The 25,638-nt window shown below is 35.3% G+C and overlaps 1 protein-coding gene across 6 annotated transcripts in view; it reads right to left on the reverse strand.

The window, feature by feature from the left end:
- ZMYM4 (zinc finger MYM-type containing 4) overlaps positions 1-25,638 on the reverse strand; it is a 150,209-nt gene that overhangs the window by 69,908 nt on the left and 54,663 nt on the right. For all 6 annotated transcript variants that reach the window (XM_058718098.1, XM_058718100.1, XM_058718105.1 and 3 more), the window contains one exon: positions 17,329-17,374. In XM_058718098.1, coding sequence (XP_058574081.1) covers positions 17,329-17,374 — 46 coding nt within the window. Of the gene's footprint in view, positions 1-17,328; positions 17,375-25,638 lie in introns of those variants that run through there.

A 25,638-nucleotide genomic window follows, 5' to 3' on the forward strand; every position in this document is an offset into this window, starting at 1 on the left:
CTGCTTATGAGAATGATCCAACAAAGAGGGAACAACTAAGGAGTTTAAAAGGAAAATCTATGTGCAACAGTGGATGTGGTCAGTACATAAATAAACTTCCTCAGTACAAGAATGAAAGGAGTACATGTGTTAAATGCAAGTAAGTTGTAAGATTTTGTGAACGGAGATCAATGGTATCTTAAGCAGTTTTAAGTACAGTATTTGTATTCGACAATGAAAGTAAATTTCATGGTAGGTCAACTTTTACTCCAGGTCTTCCTGCTTAGGCTTTGCTTTAAGAGGCAGACTGATGTTTCTATACTATACCGAAGGATCATTTCAAGGCATAAACATCAACTAAGAAGTCCAATAAACACATAAATGAACACTGTGAAAGGGCTGTTAGCTACTTTCATTGCCAATACATTACTTGATTCCTCCCATACTTTTTTGTTTTTAATCAAAGCATAATTTTCAGATATTAAATAATATCAGTTATAATTTTAACTTTAGAAATCTTAGTTCTCAAACAATTCTGAAGTTGCTTTTCTCTCTTATATAAAATAAAGAATCAAAAAAGAAAACATAAACTCTGAAGAATGCAAAACCAAGTAATAACAAGCATAAAAATGAGGTAATCTATGGGGTGCCTGGGTGGCTCAGTCGGTTACGTGTCCAACTTTGGCTCAGGTCATGATCTCGTGGTTCACAGGTTTGAGCCCCACGTGAAGCTCTGTGCTGACAGCTCAGAGCCTGGAGCCTGCTTCATGGATTCTGTCTCCCTCTCTCTCTGTCCCTCCCCCACTCGTACTCTGTCTCTCTCTCTCTCTCTCTCAAAAATAAATTAAACATTTAAAAAAAATTTTTTAATGAGGTAATCTTGTTCATTTTAAGTGAGGTTCATTTTAAATAAAAGCTTACAACATTAGAATTTTGTCACTGATATATTTCTAAGATGATTTAGTGTTATTCAATAAAATGCAATTTGCTGAATAATAAAAGCCTCTTCGAACTAGAAGATTAGGAATACAGTTTAATAGTTAAAACTCCAATAAAACCAGGAATCATTAACAAATGAAACATACATGTCTTACACATTTATTTTTATTTGGGATATATAAAAGCACACTGACCAACCATTTGAGGATCAACCAAATCTTGCAGAATGTGCATGCTAATTTGAGTTCTTTCTTGAACAAATTACACCCATAATGTAAACTCCATGACTGCAACTGTCGTTTCTTTAAAGTGGAATGACAAAATACAGACACCTGCACCTCCATGTTTTTACTGATTTATGTAGTAAGTATTTCCAAAGCATTCAAATTATTCATAGAAACAAGTCACTTGGAGTGCATGGGTGGCTCAGTCAGTTAAGCATCCAACTCTTCATTTTGGCTCACATCATGGTCTCATGGTTAATGAGACTAAGTCCCATGTTAGGCTCTGAGCTGACACAGAGATTGGGATTCTCTCTCACTCTCGGCCCCTACCCCACTCAGCGTTCTCTCTCTCTCTCTCTCTCAAAATAAATAAATAAATATTTTAAAAAATTTAAAAGAAAGAAACAACTCACTTTCCAGAGTAAATTCCATTAGTGTAAAAACAATTTAAATTATACAATTACAATGACAAGTAGTACTAAAAGAAACAGGTTTGGAAACAACGGACTCTTGGTAAACATACAACTCATCAACAGCTGAACTTATGTGGCTTTGTCTTAAACTAGTAGATGCTTTTCAACAGCCATTCTAACTTCTGCCTTTATTGACAGACCCTGATTCTCATCAGGACACACTTACAGTAATAGAAAGAATGATAATTTGTATTTATGATCCTAAGATGAAAAGGAATCTTTGCTATTAACAGGCCAGTAACCAACAGGAAACTTTTCATGGAAATGGGATAATAATTAGAATACAACAATCCAGTGTTCTTTCAAACTGCAGGTATCACACATTAGTGAGCCAGGGCCAGGAAATTGTTTTTTAATAAGACATAGTAGAAGGGGCACCTGGCTGGCTTAGTCGGTAGAGAATGTGAATCTTGATCCCAGGGTCATGAGTTTGAGCCCCGTGTTTGATGTGGAGATTACTTTAAAAAAAAAAAAAAAAAAAAGACTATACTAGAAAGCAAAGTGCATTAGTCAGAGTAACAATAAGCAATGCTATAAAAAATGTCTGTACACACATAGGTCTCTATGTAAAATATATTTCTATCAGTGTTTCAAGGTTACAGTGAATAAGTGGTGATAGATATTAACAAAACTAATTGTAGTAATCATTTTGCAATACATACATACAGCAAATCATTATGTCGTACATCTAAAAAAATTATGCAATGCTGTATGTCAATTTTACCTCACTTTTAAAAATTTTAAAACAAAAACCCCTAGATAATTTTGCTTCTGATACACAATAATTCTTGAGCAATGCTTTCTCAATGATTACCGGCCATCAGAATCTCTTGGCGAGCTTGTTGGAAACAGATACCTGAGTTCCACACCACCCCCAAAGATTCTGGTTCTGCAGGTAAAGGATGACAGCTAGAATCTGATTCCTAACAGACTCCCAGGTGATGCTAATATTGCTGATCCCCAGACCACACCTTGAGTAATAGGTTCTAGTTTTTTATGAACCAGGCATAAATAAATCACCACACCCAGAGGCTGAAAGCAATCTTCAGATTCATCAAGTCTAACTTCTTATCAGATGGTTGAATTTCTTTCACAAAATCCCCCTGAACGTTCTACCAACAAAGACAAACCACTGAATGCCCTACCATACCAGAGATGAACCATTTACTTAAGTCAGGTCAATCATCAAGGATCCATGGTAAGTACTAACAAAGATGAATGAGCTTCCTCAGGAAGTCACGACTACAGACTATAGCTCTCTTATTTTCATTCAAATATGTGTTGTTATTGTAGAACTACTCAAGTATGCCACTGTAACCTCTACACATTCAATAAAGAGAGATGAGATTCATAGGTGATAGTCACAGGACTTACTTTCACTAATTTTTGCTTTTATTCGTTCCCATAGGAAAAAAAAAATAGCTTGAAACCAGTGGAATATTCACAACAATTTGATTTTATAACTAATAGATTTTATTACTAAAAGGTGACCAACAAATGTTGACACTTGAAATACCTCTGATAGAAATAAGTTACAATTTCAATAGTCCATTTGAACACTATTAAGACTAAAAAAAATGTGATTTTAAAGAACAGATAACAACCGTTTGTTATAAAACAACCATTTGTTCTTCACTATGAGGACAACTAAAGACAACAGACTTTACTTTTTTGAAGGTTCACTGGTATTTATACTGCTCTAAAAGTAATGATCAAGAAGAACAGCAAAATCCATAAACTGATACATTTGGCATGTACCTAAAAACTGTCCAGGGTCTATTAAAGTTGAAACATATCACTATAACAGAATATCATACACTTTAATGAAATAAAACATTTACGTATTTTTATAATATTTCAATATTTCAGGGCATATTATTTTCATAACCAAATAAAATGAAATTTTAACAAAATAATAAAAGTGGAAGTAACTTATACCAATAGTTCCAAAGCACAATGCCACAGAGATATAAGGAAACAGTCCCAAATCTGTCCCAATCTACACTTTCAAATCTTCTATCCTTCCAATTCTAAAATCTCTGTAACATGGTTATATTATTTATAAAGTGAAACCTTTAATTTTCATCTTCTCTCCCATCTTGCCTCACCAGATATAGCTGATATCCCTTTCTATTCAGATAAACAAGGATCTGTTCAAGTCCTGAATCTAATTTATCCTACCCCTTATAACTAGAAAGAATTGCAATGCTAAAGGAAATCATTTTAAGGGCTATAAAACTGTAGAAACAGAGTAAGCTGCACTTTTTTCCCCTCAATGGCATCAGTAAAATTATGATAATTTCACTTGTTATTCTTATGAGATCATTAAACACAAGATACACCAATTCTACTATTTGCAAAGAAAGCAAATTCTGGCACAGGCTACAACATTATGTTATGTGAAATAAGTTAGTCACAAAAAAAACCAGTATGATTCCACTTATATGAGGTACCCAGAGTAGTCAAATTCATAGAGGCAGAAAGCAGAAGGGTAGATGACACAGCTAGAGAGAGAAGGAATGGGGAATTATTATTTAACAGGTATAGAGTTTCAGTTTTGCAAGACGGAAAGTGTTACAGAGATTGGTTGCACAGCAATGCCAGCTTACTTAATGTTACTGAATTGTACACTTAAATATGGCTCAGATGGTAAATTTAAGTTTATGTATATTTCAGTTAAAGTATTTTTTTAAAAATTTATATGAAGAAGTTGAGAGACAGAATACAAAATTAATAATATCAGGAATGAAAGGTATAGCAGTAAAGACTTCATAGAAATTAAATACAAAGTGAAAAAATATAAACATTAACAATAAATTTTAAAATGCTATGAACAACTTTATGACAGTACACTTAAAAATTATTAAGAAGTTTATAGAAATAAATTTGACAGCTTAGACCTTCAATGTCCAACATGGGAAGCCACCAGCCACCTATGTCTATTTAAATTAATCAAAATGAAAACTTCAGTTCAGCACTTGTTACATTTCAAGTGCTCAACTGCCAAGGGTAGCTACCTAGTGGCTACTATATTTTAATAGTATCCATACAAAACATTTCCATCATCACGCAAAAATTCTATTCAACTGTGCTGACTTAAAAGAAATGCCTTGAAAGGTGCAAATTACCAAACCAGACACAAAAGATAAAAGAAAATCTGAACGCACCAGGACCAGATGACTCGCTAGTAAATTAAATAAAATATTTAAGGAAATAACACCCATCTTACATGTATTCTTTCAGCAAATATAGGAGAAAGGAATATTTCTTAACCAATTTTCTGAGGCCAGTATTACTCTGCCACCAGAACCAGAGAAAGATACAACAAAAGACAACTTTACACCAATATCCTTCATAAACATAGGTGCTTAAAGTATTAGCATACTTAAAATACTAGCAAACTGAATAAAAATATAAAAAACAAATAATAAGTCATGACAAAGTAGGATTTATCCCATGAATATAAGATGGGTTGAATATTCAAAAATGAATTTACCACATAACACAATAAAGGAAAACACAGGACTATCTCAATAATGAAGAAAAATAATTTGACAAAATTTAATATTCATGCATGAAAAAAATCTTTCAGCAAACAAGAGAAAATCCTCAATCTGAGGGAAGATATCTACAAAGATAGTAAAGAACATATGGAGACTGAAAAAACAATTTTCTAATTATAAGGTAATAAAAAATAGAAATAAGGGATACTACATTTCAAGTAAGTAAAGAAAGCATGATTATTCACTGACCTGGGAAGGAATAATTGGCTATTTCTATGGAGGGAAACTGTCCATCAATTTATCCACGAACAAAAAATCCAGACAAAATATTGGAAAGAAAAAAATATATATATACGTATGCTAAATTTTATAAAATATGCGCAAACTCTATAAACTAGGAACTACAAGAGATTTAGAAATTTAGTAATAATTTAGAAATTAGAGATTTAAAGAAGACATAAATAAAAAGAAATAAACCATGCTTGTAGGTATGATTCAATATATTTAAGATGTCAATTTTCCCCCAAATTAATCTATAGAATATGCAATTCCAATCAAAGTCCCAGTAGCTTATTTGTATAAATTTACATGTAAATCTAAAATATATATATGTAAATGCAAAGGACTTATACAGACAAAACAATTCTTAGGAACAGAGTTGGACGACTTGTACTAACTCACTTTGTAAATCAATAATCATTTCAAAATGAAAAGTTAGGAACACCTGGGTGACTCAGTCAGTTAAGCATCCAAATCTTGATTTCGTCTCGAGCTGGAAGTCAGGGGCTGTTAGCACAGAACCTGCTTTGGATTCTTTCTCCCTCTCTCTCTGCCCCTCCCCTGTTCACACTTCCTCACTCACACACTCTCTCTCAAAATAAATAAGCATAAAAAAAAAAATTTAAACTAATTTTTCAAATATGGTAAATTTTGCTATCTGTACATTATACCTCAACAAATTTAATTTTTAATCATTTCACTTACAATAGCATAAGAAATTTAAAATATATAGGAATAACAAAATATGTACAAGACCTCTACTTTGAAAACTACAGATCATTGCTGAGAGAAATGAAATAAATAAATAAATAAACCTAAATAAACTGACAGGCATATCATATTCATGAATTGGAAAACACTATTAATTAGATGTCAATTCTCCCCAAAGTGATCTACAGACCCAACAGAATCACAATAAAAACCCCAGGAAGCTTTTTAATAGAAGTTGACAAGCTGCTTCTAAGAAATTGCATGAAAATGCAAAAGATCTAGTACAGTAAAACAACACTGGAAAATATGACTTAGAATATCTGATTTAATATAAAATTAAAGGAATCGAGACAGTGTGATATTGGCCTCAGAACAGATATATATATATATAGATCCATGGAACTTATAATGAGTCTGGAAATAGACTCAATATACAGATCAACTAATTTTCAACAAATGTACCAAGGTATATCAATCAGAATGAATAATCTTTTCAATAAATGCTGCTGACTCAACAGATATCCACACACAAAAATTATACATGTTGACTTTTACATTACACTATATACAAAAACTAAAATGACATGGATGAGGACCCTAATTGTAAAAGCTAAGGCTAAAAATACAAAGTTTCTAGGAAAAAACAAGTGTAAATATTCATGATCTTGGGACTGGTATCTTAGAACACAAAGAATAGACCACACAAATACAGTAGTAGTAATAATAATAACAATAATAATAAAATGAGACTTCATCAAAATTAAAAACTTGTGCTACTCAAGGACACCACTGAGATCATAAAAAGGCAAGCCACAAAATGGATGGATGGATATGAAGGGATTTATGGACACAGATACATGGAGATAGATATCCCCACTGATTTCAATCTACTGATTTACATGACAGAAGACTTGTATCCAAAATATATAAAGAACCTTTATCCTAATAACAAAAAGACAAACAACCAAAATGAAAAGTGGGCAATAATTTGAACAGACACTTCACAAAAGAACATTAAGAATGGCCAATACACACAATAAAAAGATGTTCCACGTCATTAATAGGGAAATGCAAATTAAAACAATGAGATGCCACTGTCCTTCCCACTAAATTACCTCTAATTCAAAAGACAAAGAGACCACTTAAATGAAATGGACAACTTCCTTGAAAAAGACAACTTACCAGAACTGACAAAAGATGAAACATAAGGGGCACCTACATGGCTCAGTCGGTTGAGCATCTGACTTCCGCTCAGGTCACGATCTTGCAGTTCGCGAGTTCAAGCCCCACATTGCGCTCTCTGCTGTCAGCACAGAGCCCACTTTGGATCTGCAGAGCCTGCTTTCAATCCTCTGTCCCCTTCTCTCTGCCCCTGCCCTGCTTGTGCTTTCTCTCTCATAAAAAATAACAAACATTAAAAAAAAAATTATTTTAAGACTGTTTCTTGGTTTGTCTCTCTCTACCTTAAAAAAAAGGGGGGGGACATAAAATATGAAAAACCTTATATTCCTATTTGAAAACTTTAACTTATAACTTACAATTTCGCACCAAGAAATCTCCAAGCCCAGATGGTTTCACTAGTGAATTGTAGACAACATTTAATAAAGCTACATACAACTCCAATAGTAAACAAACTTTACCAGGAAAATCCTTAACAAAATATTAACAAACTAAATCCAGTAATACATAAACACGAATATTCTTCAACCATTCCACAAGGTAAGATAGGAATATTTTTTTAAAAATGTAATAAAGACTAAGCCTATGTGACAAAAACTAACAACAATTGGCCCTAAATTAACAAAATATGACAACTAATGAACTAGAATTAGAAATTAGTCAAAGGTGACAACTCCCATGATTGTTTATTGTAATCCCACAATTTATAGTAAAAAAATTAATTACATAATTGGGCAGTCACTGTGAAAAAGAAAATATTTTCAGTTGATATGGCTTCATGTCTGGATAACTACAGTCTCAAATTTTAAAAGTCTACTATATTTAATAAGGGATTTCAGTAACATAGCTAAGCTATTCTTGCAATAAGAACCTACAAATAAAAAAAAATACTCCTTTTTTTTTTTAAATGTTTATTTTTGAGACAGAGAGAGTGACTGGGGGAGAGGCAGAGAGAGAGGGAGACACAATTCGAACCAGGCTCCAGACTCTAGCTGTCAGCACAGAGCCCAATGCAGGGCTTGAATTCATGGACCATGAGATCATGACATGAGCTGAAGTCAAATGCTGGACCAACTGAGCCACTCAGGCATCCCTGAAAAATAGACTCCATTTGCAAAGGTGACAAATAAGATACTTAACAAATGACACACAAAAAAACACAATACATACTACTTGACAACCATAAAATTTAAGTAAATAGCATAAAACAAAATCTGTATAACAATAAAAATTGATTCTTCCAAAAGTAATAAATAAATGCATGATTTTTACAATTTTCTTTAAAAATTTTTTTAATGTTTTTATTTATTTTTGAGACAGAGAGAGACAGAGCATGAGCAGGGGAGGGGCAGAGAGAAAGGGAGACACAGAATCTGAAGCAAGCTCCAGGCTGTGAGCTGTCAGCACAGAGCCTGACGCAGGGCTCGAACTCATGGACTGTGAGATCATGACCTGAGCTGAAGTCAGACGCTTAACCGACTGAGCCACCTAGGCGCCCCATTTTTGTAATTTTCTTTAAGAAAGTGTGTGCACATACACATGGGAAGGAGGGGCAGAGGGAGAGACAGAATCCCAAGGAGGCTCTATGCCCAGCACAGGGCCCACAGCAGGGTTCAATGTCACAACGCTGGGATGATAACCTGGGTCAAAATCAAGAGTCGGACACTTAACCGACTGAGCCACCCAGGTGCCCCTTAAATGCATGCATTTTTTTTTTTAATTTTTTTTTTTCAACGTTTTTTAATTTATTTTTGGGACAGAGAGAGACAGAGCATGAACGGGGGAGGGGCAGAGAGAGAGGGAGACACAGAATCGGAAGCAGGCTCCAGGCTCCGAGCCATCAGCCCAGAGCCTGACGCGGGGCTCGAACTCACAGACCGCGAGATCGTGACCTGGCTGAAGTCGGACGCTTAACCGACTGCGCCACCCAGGCGCCCCTAAATGCATGCATTTTTAATTAGAATTGCAACAGAGTAAATTTGGGAAACTGAATAAAATCATATTAAAATTTAGTAGAGCCATTAGCAATGACATGGATGGAGCTAGAAAGTATAATGCTAAGTGAAATAATTAAGTCAGAGAAAGACAAATATCACGTGATTTCAATCACATGCAGAATTTAAGAAACAAAACAAGGGAAAAACAATAAGAGAGAGACAAAGCAAGAAACACACTCTAATTTATTATAGACAACAAACTAACGGTTACCAGAGGGGAGGGGCAGGGAGGGGTAAAACAGGTGAAGATTAAGGAGTATACCTGTGATGAGCACATGGTGATATATGGAAGTGCTGATTACTATACTGTACACCTGAAACTAATATAATGCTGTATGTTAACTAGAATTAAATTAAAAACTTAAAAAAAAAGATAAACTTGGTACATGATCCAACCGTTTCAATCCTATGTATTTACACAAGAGAAATAAAAACCTTTCCACAAGAATACAAAGTAAAATTTAATGGAAGGATAGTTTAAAGAAAAGCTTTACTTTAAAATTTTTTTATGTTAATTCATTTTTGAGAGACAGAAAAAGACAGGTCATGATCTCACAGTTTCATGAGTTCAAGCCCCACATCAGTGCAGAGCCTGCTTAGGATTCTCCCTCTCTCTCTCTCTCTCTCTCTCTCTCTCTCTCCCTCCCTCTGTCCCCCCCCTCCTCCCCGTTCTGACTGTCTCTGCGTCTCTCAAAATAAATAAACTTAAAAAAATTAAATTCTGCTAATGCAAAAACTTTAAAAAGACAAGTCATAAATTAGGAGAAGTTATTTGCAATAGCTATAACTGACAAATTTATTCGTCAGGATATTTAGAGAACTCCAACATTTCAGTTAAGAAAACACCAACAGCAAGTGGGCAATAGATTTAATTAGGCATTTTGCCACAGAGGTAGCAGAAATAGCTAATAAACATGAAAAATATTCAGATTATTAACGAAGGAAATAAAAAAAATTAAATATTAAGTCCATGTTATACCTACCAAACTGACAAAATTTAAAAGTCTGATAATGTCAAGTGTTGGCCAGATGCCAAAACTCTAGTTAGTGACGCTAGATAGTGACCAAAACTCTAACTACAATGTGTCAATGTATATAGATAAAACTTAGGAAAATAAGTTTTGGAATTATGATAAAGTTGAGAATGTACATAGCCTAGGCCTGAGCAATAACCTTCCCATATATACCTTACAAGAATAGGTAAACTATGCCTGCATGCCAAATGCAGAAGCCACCTGTTTTTTGTGGGGGCACTGGGGAGGAGGGCTTATACAACCCATGAGCTAAGAATAGTTTCCACATCTTTAAATTGTAGGAAAAAGCCATCAAAAGAAAAGCATTTCTTTATACATGGAAAATTATGTTGAATTCAAAATTCAGTGTCCATGGTTTTATTGCAAACATATTAATTCCTTTACATTCATGCTACAAACGCAAAGTTGAGTTGTTGCAACTAAACAGTATGATCTGTGACTACATTAAGACACGAGTTATGTTTTCATCACAGCAAATTTATCGCAGTGTTAACAAAGAGACCTGTAACATTTTCTACTAGGCTCGTGGAGTAAAGTGGAAGTAACAGACTTTTCAATACTATAAACAATTAACGAATAACAATTTTAGATCATTTTCCAAAATAACAATCAATGCACTTTCTACAATTTGACTTCTAGGGCCCTAAAATAAAGAAACTGGATCCCAACAATTACAGGTATGGAATTTTTGAAGTATGTTCATATTCAAGTGGAGATCAAAGAAGCCCAATTGAAAGAACTGGTCTGACAGTGACAATTGTGGACTCAACAGAAGTTCTTGTAAAAGGGCTATTTTGAGGGGCACATGGATGCCTCAGTCGGTTGAGCATCCAACTTTGGCTCAGGTCATGATCTCATGGTTCACTGAGTTCGAGCACCTGCACTGGTTTCATTGCTGTCAGCCTGGAGCCCGCTTTGGATCCTCTGTCCCTGTCTCTCTCTGTCCCCTCCCCTACTGATGCGCTCTTTATCAAAAGTAAATAAACATTTAAAAAAAAAACAACCCGGTTATTTTGAAGATTATGATTCTGACTTTGGAGAACTACAATGACTGGCAGGGGAAGGAATCATATGTAAAATTCCTTTAATAAAAATTTATTGGGGCATCTAGGTGGCTCAGTTGGTTAAGCATCCAACTCTTGATTTTGGCTCAGGTCATGATCTCATGGTTCATGAGTTCGAGCCCCACATTGGGCTCTGTGCTGACAGCACAGAGCCTGCTTGAGATTATCTGTCTCCCTCTCTCTTTGCCCCTCCCCCACTCACACTCTCTCAAAATAAAGAAAATAAAATACAATAAAATAAAATAAAAATACCAACTTTAAATAAATTTGAAAAACAAAACAAAACAAAAAACAGCATGACCTATAAAGCCTAAAATATTTTCTGTCTGACCTGTCAGAGAAAACCGTTTGCCAATCCCTGACTTAAGAAATAGATTCTGGGGGCACCTGGGTGGCTCATTTGGTTGAGCATCCACCTTCAGCTCAGGTTACGATCTCATAGTTTGTAAGCTGAACCCCCACATCAGGCTTAATTGCTGTCAACCTGTCAGTGCAGAGCCTGCTTCAGATCCTCTGTTCCCCTCTCTCAGTCCCTCCCTGACTTGTGCTCTCCCAAAAAATAAACAAATATTTAAAAGAAAGAAAGAAAGAAAGAAAGAAAGAAAGAAAGAAAGAAAGAAAGAAAGAAAGAAAGAAAAGAAAGAAAGAAAGAAAGAAAGAAAGAAAGAAAGAAAGAAAGAAAGAAAGAAAGAAAGAAAGAAAGAAAGAAAGAAATTTTAAACTTGTTTCTAACAGGGGCACCTGGGTGGCTCAGTCGGTGAAAGGTCCCACTCTTGAGTTTGCTCAGGTCATGCATGATCTTACATTTCATGGGATCAAGCCCCCATGTTAGGCTCTGCACTGACAGTGTGGAGCCTGCTGGGACTCATTCTCTCTCTTAATCTCTCTGTCCCTCCCCTGCTTATGCTTTGTCTCTGAATAAACATTTTTAAAAAAATAATAAGCTAGTTTTTGACAGGGACCCACCATAATAAATACATTTTACATTGAATTCCATACATGGCACTTTCTTGTATATATCCTGAAATATATAAAATAATGTTCATAAAGAAAAAACAGAAGAATGAGGAACAACGAGAAGTATATAGACAGTACAATGATTTTAAAGTTCTGGTATATTTTAAGCAGAAGACCTAAAAACTCCTGAACACACACACACACACACACACACATACACACACACACACGCATATACCACAGCTTCATGTCACTGAATCTGGCAACAATTTCTCGGATATGACACCACCAAAAGCACATGCAACAAAAGCAAAACTAAACAAATTGGCCACCAAATTTGAAAAACGTCTGTGCATCAAAAGGAACCATCAACAGAGTGAAAAGGCAATGTACAGAATGGGAAAAAAACTTTCGTAAATCATATATCCGATAAGGAGTTAATATCCAGAATATATAAAGAACTAGAAATCAACACGAACAAAAGAATCAAATAACCCAAGTCAAAAACAGGCAAAGGACTTTCAACAAGCCTATGAAAAGATGCTCAACATCACTAATCATTAGAGAAATGAAAACCAAAACTACAATGAGGTTATCATCACCTCACAACCTCTAGGGTGGCTACTATCAAAAACACAGAAAAGTAGCAGTGTTGGCAAAGATGTAAAGAAATTGTAACCCTGTTCACTGCTGGTGCAAATTTAAAATGGTACAAATCACAACTGAAAATAGCATGGCAGTTCCTCCAAAACTTGAAAACAGTATTATATAAACCAGTGATCTCCATTTCTGGGTATATAGCCAAGAAAAACAAAAGCAAGATCTTGAAGAGATATTTACACACTCATGCTCACTGCATCAACACAAGAATGGATAAACAAAATGGTCTACCCATACAATGGAATATTATTCAGCCTTAAAAAGGAAGGACACTCCGACATGACATTCTGACATGTTACAACACAGATAAACCTTAAGGGGGAAACAGACTTTTTTTTCGTTAATAAATGAATGAACTATTAAAAATTTCTGTTTTGCAAGATAAAAAGTTCTAGAGATCTGTTGCACAACAATGTGAATGTACTTAAAATACTGAATTATACACTTAAAAATAATTAAGGTGGTAAATTTTACATTATATACTTTTTACTACCATTTTTAAAAATAAATAAATTGTAATGTATTTAATGAATAAATACACATCAGTGATGAATGAATGAGAGCTACATGCAACACTACATTCAAATCTCAGGAATATATGGTTAAGAAAAAGAAAGTGGTAACATATACAGTGTAATTCAAAACCAATATAAAATCTATTAATAAGCAAAACTAAATAATCTCTTGATTAATAATGTAAATGTGGTAAAAACTATGAAGAAATGCAAGGAATTAAGCAAAATTGAGGATAATGGCTGTGTAAAGAGAAGAACAGAATGGGACCAAGGGATTGGCACGAAAGGCATGATCATGCACATTTTTCTCAGCTGGGTGGTGGTGAAGTCAGAGGTTTTTATTTTTAATATATCTCACATGATTTAAATATTTTTTGTGTTTAACACTTTTTAAAAATATTTTTCTAAATACTCCAATAAACTCTAGGATAACATATATTCAAAGGGTGAGGAAAACTTTTTTAAACCAAAACTGAAAACCATGATGTTAAAAAAGACCAAAATTTTTTATATTAAAAACATTTGTTTAGGGGCACCTGGGTGGCTCAGTCGGTTGAGCGTCCGACTTCAGCTCAGGTCATGATCTCACGGTCCGGTCCGTGAGTTCAAGCCCCGCATTGGGCTCTGTGCTGACCGCTCAGAGCCTGGAGCCTATTTCGGATTCTGTGTCTCCCTCTCTCTCTGACCCTCCCCCGTTCATGCTCTGTCTCTCTCTGTCTCAAAAATAAATAAATGTTAAAAAAAAAAAAAATTAAAAAAAAAAAAAACATTTGTTTAGGAAAAGGTGACACAAGCAAAAAGAAACAAAACAAAGGAAATCAACCCCCTCTACTTCATTATTAAAAGAACTTTAAGTTATCTTTTCTAAAAGTTAAATTTCCTGAGTGAATGTCTATCTTTTTAAAAGTATACCTGAACCTTCTTTCAGTTTTATCCTTTACCATGCCTATTATCACTCCCCTTAATAACTATGATTATGATATTACAAAAAGCCTGTAACGTGTCATGAAAAAAAACTTTAAGAAATGGGCAAAGGGTATTCATTTATTTAACAAATATTTACAATTCGACAATACAGAGGAGCCAGTCCAAATGTTGAAATTCTTAAAAACTGCTTAAATTCAAATTCAACAGGAGTTAAGAAAATGCAGAATAAAGTTAACACTGTGCTATTTCACATCCATCAGATTGCTAAACATGAAGAAGAGCTATAATGGACATTAATGGGGTGAGGAGGTGTTCTTATACATTTCTGATGGAAATGTAAGACAGTCAAGTTTTGAAAAGCAGGACAGAAACATCTATTAAAATTACACATACCCTTTACCAAACAATACCCACTCTCTATAATCTATGCACACATATAAAACTAATATATAAGGATATTCTTAAAGGATTTTTCATACTTCATTGATCATCATGGTAAAAAAAAAAAAAAAAACAACAACTAAAATAACATCAGTGTCTGAAAGGGGAAAGGGGAAAGGGGAAAAGTTGACTTGCACATCTAAACCCTGTGATGTTGAAGCTATCCCAGTCGAGATGGAAGGAGATCATAAAGTACTCCTGAATGAAAGAAGCTAGGTAGAGAAATCTATGTATATGATGATCTCACCTGTTAAACAAAAAATAAAAATCTTCAAAACCCTTACATATACACATATAAATATGTATATTTGCATATATTATATATATTTATACATGTATATATTGTATATACATGTATATATATTATGTGTCTATATATGTATATATATGATAATGATTTTAGGAACACTGGAGAAAAACGTGAAAGGCTACCTACAAAGGTATAGGGTAGGGGGCAATAGGGACAATGATGATATGGAAAGGAATGACTAAGTCAAAAAAAAAAAGACAAAATTTTACTCATAAAATATCATGCATGATCAGATTCATCAGTTTCTGTTTCTGTATTACAGGAGTGGTTAATGTTATGAATATCCACATACAGACCTAAAGAATGAATTTCTTTTTTAAGCCATCTTCTAGTTTAGAATAAAATATCATGTGAATAAAATATCATGTGACAGCATTATATGCTGTGAATGCAGACTGGATTTTCCAAATACAGCTGCAATAGTATCTCCCATCTACATTGTTTTCTACAATGTGACCTTGACCCTTCTATCAAGAAGTAAGGTCTAGGGGCGCCTGGGTGGCTCAGTTGGTTAAGTGTCTGACTTCGGCTCAGGTCATGATTTCACGGTCCCTGAGTTCAAGCCCTGCACTGGGTTGTGTGCTGACATCTCAGGGCCTGGAGCCTGCTTCAGATTCTGTGTCTCCTTCTCTCTCTGCCCTTCCCCCACTTGCACTCTGTTTCTCTCTCAAAAATAAATAAACAAAACAATTTAATTAAAAAAAAAAAAAAAAAAGTGAGGTCTGAATATCCTCTTCTCCTGAATCTGAGCAGGCTTGTGACTCCCTCATACCTAAAGGATGTAGTTAGTAGAAAGGACACTGTGTGACTTCTGAAGGTAGCTCAGAAAAGATGCTGATTCTGCTTTCTTCACTGAATTACTCTTTTTGCTTGGAGCCTGAGCCACCATGAGAGAAGTCTACCTGGAGGCCGCCATGCTATAAGGAAGGCAAGGCAACAGGGAGAACATGTACAGGGGCTCAAGTCAGCAGTTCCTGTCTTTGTGCTCTCAATAGCCCAGCCTAGACATGAATGAACTCCAGATTATTCCAAGACCATTAAAGATCAAGAGAGCTAGCTACCTCTCAATATGTACTCTATAAAAACCTGTTCTCTCTCAAAAAACGTTAACAAACTAATTCCAAAGAAGGTACTCACAGATCCTACTACCGGGACTTAAAAAAAAAATTAAAAAAGAAATGTATATTTTCCTTGACTTACTAGCTCTAGATGACAAAATTTATTCTTCATGAACAAGCACACAAACATCCTTTGATGATTCAGCAGTTCTATTCTTAGAATTTATTCTACAGAAAAGGATACAGTCCCTTTGTCTATTTCAATAGAAGTAAACAAAAATGTGTATAGGAATACATACTAAATATTGTTTGTAATACTGAAAAACTGAAAAGAATACATACATAAATAAAAGAGGAAGATGGCTAAATTATAATACACCCATACAATAAAATACCAAGTAGCCATCAGAAACGATGCAAAAGGTCAAAATCCATTGACATACAGAGATGTTAAGGCAGTTGAATGAAAAAAGCAAGAACAGTATCCACAGGATCCCTACAAACATATATAAATCCCTACCTGTCATACATAGATCTATATACATCCACAGAAAAAAAGTCTGGAAAGATATATATTAAACTTTTAGAAGTGGTTATCTTTAGAGAATAAAAAACACAAAGGCTTTCATTTTCTGCTTTTTTCATTTTTGTATTGTAAAATTGAATGTATTACTTTTATAATCATAAGAAACAAAAAAAATTTTCAGAGAATCATGTAACATAGAAAGAATATAAACAGAAAATTAAGAAGCCCTGTAAACAAAGTAGAAATCTTTACTGAATGGTTAAGTCTAAACTTCTATATGGTTAATACATACACAAAGCTTAGCTATATTTCAACACTAATATCTGTGAGAATAAAATATTTACTAAAAAAAGGAAAAACTCTTAAAATTAAGATTAACTTGCTGAAAATACTAACAGAGTGATGATTTCTAAACTATATCAAATTGGACCATCGCATTAATCAGCCCAAACTAAATACTGTTAAATGTTAAACACTGATAAATGCTCTATCTAGACTCAATTATTATCTATATAAAGACATGACTGTTTTTTTTTCTAAAGTGGTACTTACAGTTCTCTACAATTTCATCAAAAACTGCACCAGTTTTCTGCTCAAACTGAAAAAGCAAAAAAGCAAAGAGAAAAGTAACATTATTGTCACATTCTATCATACTTTCTGATATCCCTCCTCACTCCCCCAAAAACTGTAATTTCCAACCCAAAGTATACAAAATCACAAGATAAACAAAATACTGCCAAGTAGACTAGAATATAATTTATAATGAATAAAATAAACTCTCACGTGAAAACCCCCAAACCAAAAACAAAGAGACAAATACATGCCCTAATATAAACTTATTTTTAAATCACTTTTGCAGCACAAAATATAGTCCTATGTATTTATAATAATAATAAAGACAGCCAACACTTACTGAGAACTTACTAACACTGATAACTATATAAAACTTCTAATTAAAATTAAGCAGAACAATCAGCATCAAATAGGTTTTTAGCTGTCCTTCAAAAGAAAGTTAGTCCTGTTCCTATTTCACTATGTTAGGGCCTAGGACAGAAGCAGAGCCAAGTCTGAGGTAATTTTGGATCTTTAAAACACAGGTGCAGGGGGAATGGTAACTGGCTCAGTTAGTAGAGAATGCAATCTCCAGGTCATGAATTTGAACCCTACAATGGGTGTAGATAGTAGTTTAAAAAAATATATGTACACACACACACACACACACACGTATATGTGTATGTATAAATAAAAAAATAAATAGGGGCATCTGGGTGGCTCAGGCTCAGATGGTTAAGCCCCCAACTCTTGGTTTCAACTCAGGTCATGATCTCACAGTTCATGAGTTCAAGCCCCACGCCAAGCTCTACACTGACAAGAGTGGAGCCTGCTTGGGATTCTGTCTCCCTCTCGGCCCTCCCCTGCTCTTTCTCTCTCAAAAGTAAATAAATATTGTTTAAAAATAAAATATAAATAAATAAATAAGACAGAAATGGGGGGGAAGGGGGGGAATGGAGTACAGCAAAAGCAACTCTATCCAGGAGCTAGAAACACTCACACGCTCCACCCCTAGTACGTAAAGAGCTCCTCATTTTGTCAAGTGTGTGCATTGCAGGTGCTTTCCCACCTACTTCTCATCAATGAGACAAGAACACAAGGAAGGCTGCTTCTTGATAAACCTTACCCACTAAAAGCCAGAGTATGTCTCCCCATTCAAGGAGAAACTTTTAAGGAAAAAACAACCACCTAGATACCTATGTAACTACACAGGAAACACAACAGCTGGGTATAGTAATTAACAGTATCTGAGGATGCCTGGGTGGCTCAGTCATTAAGCATCTGACTTAGGCTCAGGTCATGATCTCACATTTCTTGAGTTCAAGTCCCACTTTGAGTGAGTCCCACATCTCTCCTCTCTCTTCGCTCACTTGCACCCTCTCTCTCAAAAAAAAAAAAAAAAAAAAGATAGTATCTGATATGTATAAATGTGAAGAGACAACCAATGACCCCCAAGTTTCTGAAATAAACCGTGTGAAGGAGAAAGTTCAAGGTGAATAAACAGAACCACTCAGAAGGCAACAATTTACAGAAAGAAAACTTCTAAAAAGTATTTTAAGTGGTATCTGAGATATGAGAGGATAGAGATGCAAAAGAAGGAAAAAAAAACACTAAAAACCAAGAAAAGGAGACAAGAGACAGGAAAATGACTACAAAAATTAAAATTTTATTGGAAAGGGTAGTGATAAAATTCTCAGGTGGAAAAACAAACAAAAATAAATACAACAAAGTCAAAAAGAGCTAGAAAAGATATTCTATATGATGCCCTGTTAAGACTGAACTAGCAGGGAGGCACCTGGATGGCTCAGTCGGTTAAGCTTTTTTGACTTTGGCTCAGGCCATGATCTCACGGTTCGTGAGTTTGAGCCCTGCATCAGGCTCTGTGCTGACAGCTCAGAGCCTAGAGCCCGTTTCAGATTCTGTCTCTTTCTTTCTCTCTTTCTCTCTCTCTCTCTCTCTCTCTCTGCCCCTCCCTGGCTCGCACTCTCTCTCTCTCAAAACTAAATAAACATTAAAAAAAAAATTTTTTTTTAAACAAGACTGAACCAGCAGGTCAAAGAGCAATCTCAAAGGCATCCCAAAGGAGAGAACAATGGAAAGGTGAAATGATAGAAGAAAATTTTCCTAAAAAACTATTTGAGACTGAAAGGGCCCACCATCTCCAAGAGGATATGGAAAAAAGATACATCCTGGTGAAATTTCAGAATTTCAAACAAAAACTGATGAGGAATAAAAAGAATTATAGCCTACGTGATTCATAAAACACATTAAACATACTGACTTCAACCATATAAAAATGAAAAAGAAAGCAAAACAATAAAGGCCAACCAACCACCCAACAAGTTATGCTCCAGAATAAAAGAGAAATTGGGACATGTGACTTGGCAAGCCAAAGATTGAAACAGTACTTGCCTGCACTGAGGGGATCCCAAGTGTTTAAAGATAATGTACATTTTGTACAATACCACCCTGGACACTTTGCATGCACAGCCAAAGAAACTATAATCTTACTCAATGATAGAAAATAAAAATATAGTAGTGACATTACCAAGGGTGACATACCTATACTTTATGGATGACTTAAAGAAATTTTCTAAGGTAATTTGGATTATGTACCATTTCATTTTGTGAGCTGATTATAAAACCCAAGAAGGGATAATACAATATTATAATTTAGTCTCCTAAGATAAGACTGTGTTCTATGAGAAACAAGAATCAAGCTGATACCACACTTCCCTGCAAGCTGAACACAAAAGATAAATGATTTTCACATTCTAAAAGGAAAAAAAAAAAAACCTTGGAATTTAGACCACTCAAATTTTATTATGAAAAATATATAACAAAATGGAAATTAAGTACATTAATTAAAATTATACTGGACATGAGAAACAGGAGCCAACGGATTATGACGCAAAAGAAATGAAAGCAATGGAAAGAACATAAGAAGACACTCTTAAGACACTCTTTTGCAAGGCAAAAATTCTAGGATTCAATGATCTTCTCTATGGCTCAGAGCAAAACCTTTGTTTTCTTACTTCCCCCTCTCCCTCCCTCTCAAACAGAAAACAAAAACAAAGACTAAATATACTGCCACTGATGCCAAACAATTTATAGGTTTGTTTACAACAGATACAGTATCGGTCAGCAAGTCCTTTGTTGACAATGGGTACACATTTCAAAACCATAGGACAAAATGGATTAGTGCCCACCTAAGACTAAGGAGAAAGATCTGAGAATACTGCTAATGAGTAAAGGATTGTTTTCTTTTTCTTTTCTTTTTTTTTTTAATAATGAAGTATAGCTGACACAAGATGCTATTATTAGCTTCAGGTGTACAACACAGTGATTCAACAACTCTAAGTTATACATTATGCTATTCTCAGCATAAGTGTAGCTATTGAAGTCAATAATATGATACTATTAAAATACCTACTAACTGTATTCTGTTGGCTGTACCTTTCATCTCCATGACTTATTCATTCCACAACTGGAAGCCTGTACCTCCCGCTCCCCTTCACTGCTTTTTCCCAACTCCACCCCCTGACAATCACCAGTTTGTACTCTGTGTTTATGGGTCTGTTTCTTTTTGTTTGTTCATTTGTTTTATCAGATTCCACACATAAGTGGGGTGCCTGGGTGGCTCAGTCGGTTAAGTGTCTGAATCTGGATTTCGGCTCAGGTCACGACCTCACAGTTTGTGAGATGGAACCCTGTATTGGGCTCTGTGCCATCAGCTACTTGGCATTCTCTCTACCTCTCCCAAACTTGTGTACACACGTGCTCTTTCTGTCAAAATATATAAACTTTAAAAAAAAAAAAGATTCTACATGTAGGTGAAATCATATGGTATTTGTCTTTCTCAGACATATTTCATTTAGAATACTCTCTAGGTCCTTCCATGTTCTCACAAAATGGCAAGATCTCATTCTTTCCTACAGCTGAGTAATATTCCATTGTGTATGTATACATCTTCTTTATCCACTCAACTATCAACGGACATTAAGGTTGCTTCCATATCTTGGCTACTGTAAATATGCTGCAATAGACATAAGGTACATATATCTTCTCAAAGTAGTGTTTTCATTTTCTTTGGGTGAAGACCCAGTAGTGGAATTACTAGATCCCATGGTACTTCTATTTTTAGTTTTCCGAGGAACCTCTATATTGTTTTCCAGAGTGGCTGCACCAATTTACATCCCCAAAAACAGTGCACAAGGGTTCCTTTTCCTCCACAACCTCACCAATGCTTGTTTCTTGTGTGTTTTATTTCAGCCATTCTGACAGATGTGAGGTAATATCTCATTGTAATTTTGATTTGTATTTCCCTTATGATTAGTGATATTGTGTATCTTTTCCTGGGTCTGGTTGGCTATTTGTATGTCTTTAGAAAAATGTTCAGGTCCTCTGTCCATTTTTTAATCGAATTATTTGTTTTTGTTTTTTCATGTTGTTATATAAGTTCATTATATATCAGAGGTATTAACCCTTGTCAGGTATATCATTTATAATATCTTCTCCCATTCACAGGTGTCTTTTCATTTTGTTCGTTTCCTTCACTGTGCAAAAAGCTTCTTATTTTGGTGTGTTTTATTTTTGTTTCCCTTTTCTGAAGAGATACATCTAGAAAAATGTTGCTAGGGTCTAAGTCAAAGAGATTAATGCTTACACTTTCTTCTAGGAGTTTTATGGTTTCAGGTCTCACGTTTAGGTCCTTAATTCATTTTGAGTTTATTTTTGTGCATGGTGAAAGAAAGTGGTACAGTTTCATCTTTTTGCATGTAGCTGTCCAGTTTTCCCGGCACCATTAATCTAAGAAACTTTTTTCCCCCATTGTATAATGTCGCTTGCTTTGTCATAGGTTAACTCACCAAAGTGTAGACTTGTTTCTGGACTCTCTATTTTGTTCCACTGACCTATGGGTCTATTTTTGTGCCAGTAGCATACTGTTTTACTAAAGCTTTGTAGTAGATCTGGGTACAGGGCTTCCTTTTCCAGGTGATGAAAATGTTCTAAAATTGATTCTGGCTGCACAATTATGAAAATATTAAAAACCATTGAATTGTGTGACTACTCAACAATGTGCAGGCAGGTAACATTAACACTGCTTTCAATTAAATGACAGGCAGGACTCCAAAACACCTATCTGGTCTATAATCTCACCAACTGATTAACAAAAAATTTAGACAAAACACTTAGTTTTGTGATAATATAATGGTTTCACTAAACGTGTTTTCAGTGCTTCTTGTCCAATCAGTATATTTACAAATAAGAAATTAAATCTAAGCAGTCACAAATTTACCTTTGAAATTAATGACCTACTAGTCAGCCCTCAGGTTTCATGAAAGATTTAACTGAATTCAAAAGCCAAGCCAATTTTATTTTTAAGAGTCTGTAATAACTATTATATATATGCAAGGATTTTCTCAATACTATGAAACCAAAATTAAACCAAATGAAACCAATGAAACCAAAAATCAAAAAAATAAACATGCGTGGTACTAACAAAAAAAAATACCGTCCCTTTTTGTTGTTAAAATAGTCTTGTGGGTTCCGCCCATTAACTTTAAAACATGTAACCATTTAGGGGTGCATGGGTAGCTCAGTCCATCAAGTGTCCAACTTGGGCTCAGGTCATGATCTCATGGTCTATGGGTTCGAACCCTGCATCAGGCTCTGTGCTGTCAGCTCGGAGCCTGGAGCCTGCTTCGGATTCTGTGTCTCCTTCGCGCTCTGCCCCAGCCCCACTTGTGCTCTCTCTCTGTCTCTCAAAAACAAATGTAAAATTAAAAAAAAAAAATTTCTTTAATAAAAATAAATAAATAAAAGAAAACCTCTGGGCAAATGACTCAGCCCCCTGTATTCCAAAAATTAAGCACTGGGGATAAAGTACATTTTTACTTTTAAAACAAAATACTCACATTCCCTAACCCTGGAAAGAGAAAAAAATTCCAAATATACTGTGAATTGGCAAGCATACCACCCACACCCACATGCAAAAAAAAAAAAAAAAAAAAAAAAAATCACAATAGCCGAATCAATAAATTTAATTTTTAAAAAGTTAATGTCCTTGGGGCACCTGGGTGGCTCAGTAGGTTGAGCCTCCGACTTCGGCTCAGGTCATGATCTCGCGGTCCGTGAGTTTGAGCCCCGCGTCGGGCTCTGTGCTGACCGCTCAGAGCCTGGAGCCTGTTTCGGATTCTCTGTCTCCCTCTCTCTCTGACCCTCCCCCATTCATGCTCTGTCTCTCCCTGTCTCAAAAATAAGTAAACGATAAAAAAATTAAAAAAAAAAAAAGGTTAATGTCCAATTTTCTATCCTTCATACATAATGACATAACTGATAGGATAAACATAATACCATAACATACATGAGGACAGAATGACTAATACCATAAACATTCTCCAACTGATTTTAATATTTGAGAGTTTATGTGATAACTTTAATAATTTGATAGTTTATATGATAAACTTATTCAATGACAACTAAGTAACAAACCAAGAGCTCTAAAACTGTTTAGGGAACTGAGGCAAGGTTTTCAATAATTAAGTAGAGACTGGGGCGCCTGGGTGGCTCAGTCGGTTGGGCATCTGACTTCAGCTCAGGTCATGATCTCGTGGTTTATGGGTTCGATCGAGCCCCATGTCGGTCTCTGTTCTGACAGCTCAGAGCCTGGAGTCTGCTTTGTGGATTCTGTCTCCCTCTCTCTCACCCCTGTCCAGCTCATACTCTCTGTCTCTCTCTCTCTCTCTCAAAAATAAATAAAACATTTAAAAAATTTTTTTAAAAATTAAGTAGAAACTGAAAACTGTCAAATGTACTTTATCTTCTTCCTCTCTAAAACCTACTCTTTTCATGATTGGTCCCTTCTTCATTTTACTTGTAGCCCCAACACCCTAAAAGCCAAATGAGAACTCCCAAAATTAGAGGTTTTCCCCCATTTCTTTCAACTGGTCAATAGTAAGAACCTTCATTTCTATTTCTAAAACATCTTAGTGTTTGAGATAAATCTCTACCATGATGAGCTATCTGATATAAGAGGTCAGGAAAAGCAAAGGAACTGCTTCTTAATTTAAGATCTGAAGGATGACTAAGAATCAAAACAGGCGAAAAGGGGGGCGCCCAGGTGGCTCAGCTGGAAGAGCATGTGACTCTTGATCTTGGGATCGTATTTTGAGTCCAAGCCCTGTGTTCGGTGTATAGACTACTAAAAAACAAAAATAATTTAACTTTAAAATAGGTAAAAGTGGAAGGGAAGATTCAAGAAAAGAACAACAAATGTTCAAGGTTCTTAGCAGGAACAAGAAAGAATTCAAGAAATAGAAAGGCCAGGTGAATTAATAGAATTCTGTGAGTAAAGCAGGCCAAACTGTAAGATAAAGCTCATGACATGTATGGAACCAGAAAAGACCCCGAATAGCCAAAGCAATCTTGAAAAAGAAAACCAAAGTAGGAGGCAACACAATCCCAGACTTCGGGCTGTATTACAAAGCTGTAATCATCAAGACAGTATGGTACTGGCACAAAAACAGACTCTCAGATCAATGGAACAGAATAGAGAACCCAGAAATGGACCCACAAACGTATGGCCAACTAATCTCTGACAAAGCAAGAAAGAATATCCAATGGAATAAAGACAGTCTCTTTAGCAAGTGGGGCTGGGAAAACTGGACAGCAGCATGCAGAAAAATGAACCTGGACCACTTTCTTACACAATACACAAAAATAAACTCAAAATGGATGAAAGACCTAAATGTAAGACAGGAAGCCATCAAAATCCTCAAGGAGAAAGCAGGCAAAAACCTCTTTGCCCTTGGCCGCAGCAACTTCTTACTCAACACGTCGCCGGAGGCAAGGGAAACAAAAGCAAAAATGAACTATTGGGACCTACCTCATCAAAATAAAAAGCTTCTACAAAGTAAAGGCAACAATCAGCAAAACCAAAAGGCAACTGACAGAATGGGAGAAGATATTTGCAAATGACATATCAGATAAAGGGTTAGTATCCAAAATCTATAAAGAATTTATCAAACTCAACACCCAAAAAACAAATAATCCAGTGAACAGATGGGCAAAAGACGTGAATAGACACTTCTCCAAAGACATCCAGATGGCCAACCGACACATGAAAAAACGCTCAACATCACTTATCATCAGGGAAGTAAATACAAATCAAAACCACAGTGAGATACCACCTCACGTCCGTCAGAAAGGCTAACATTAACAACTTAGGCAACAAAAGATGTTGTTGAGGATGTGGAAAGAGAGGATCTCTTTTGCACTGCTGGTGGGAATGCAAACTGGTGCAGCCAC

This window comes from Neofelis nebulosa, chromosome 2 (assembly GCF_028018385.1).
Source record: "Neofelis nebulosa isolate mNeoNeb1 chromosome 2, mNeoNeb1.pri, whole genome shotgun sequence".
NCBI classification, from domain to species: domain Eukaryota; kingdom Metazoa; phylum Chordata; class Mammalia; order Carnivora; family Felidae; genus Neofelis; species Neofelis nebulosa.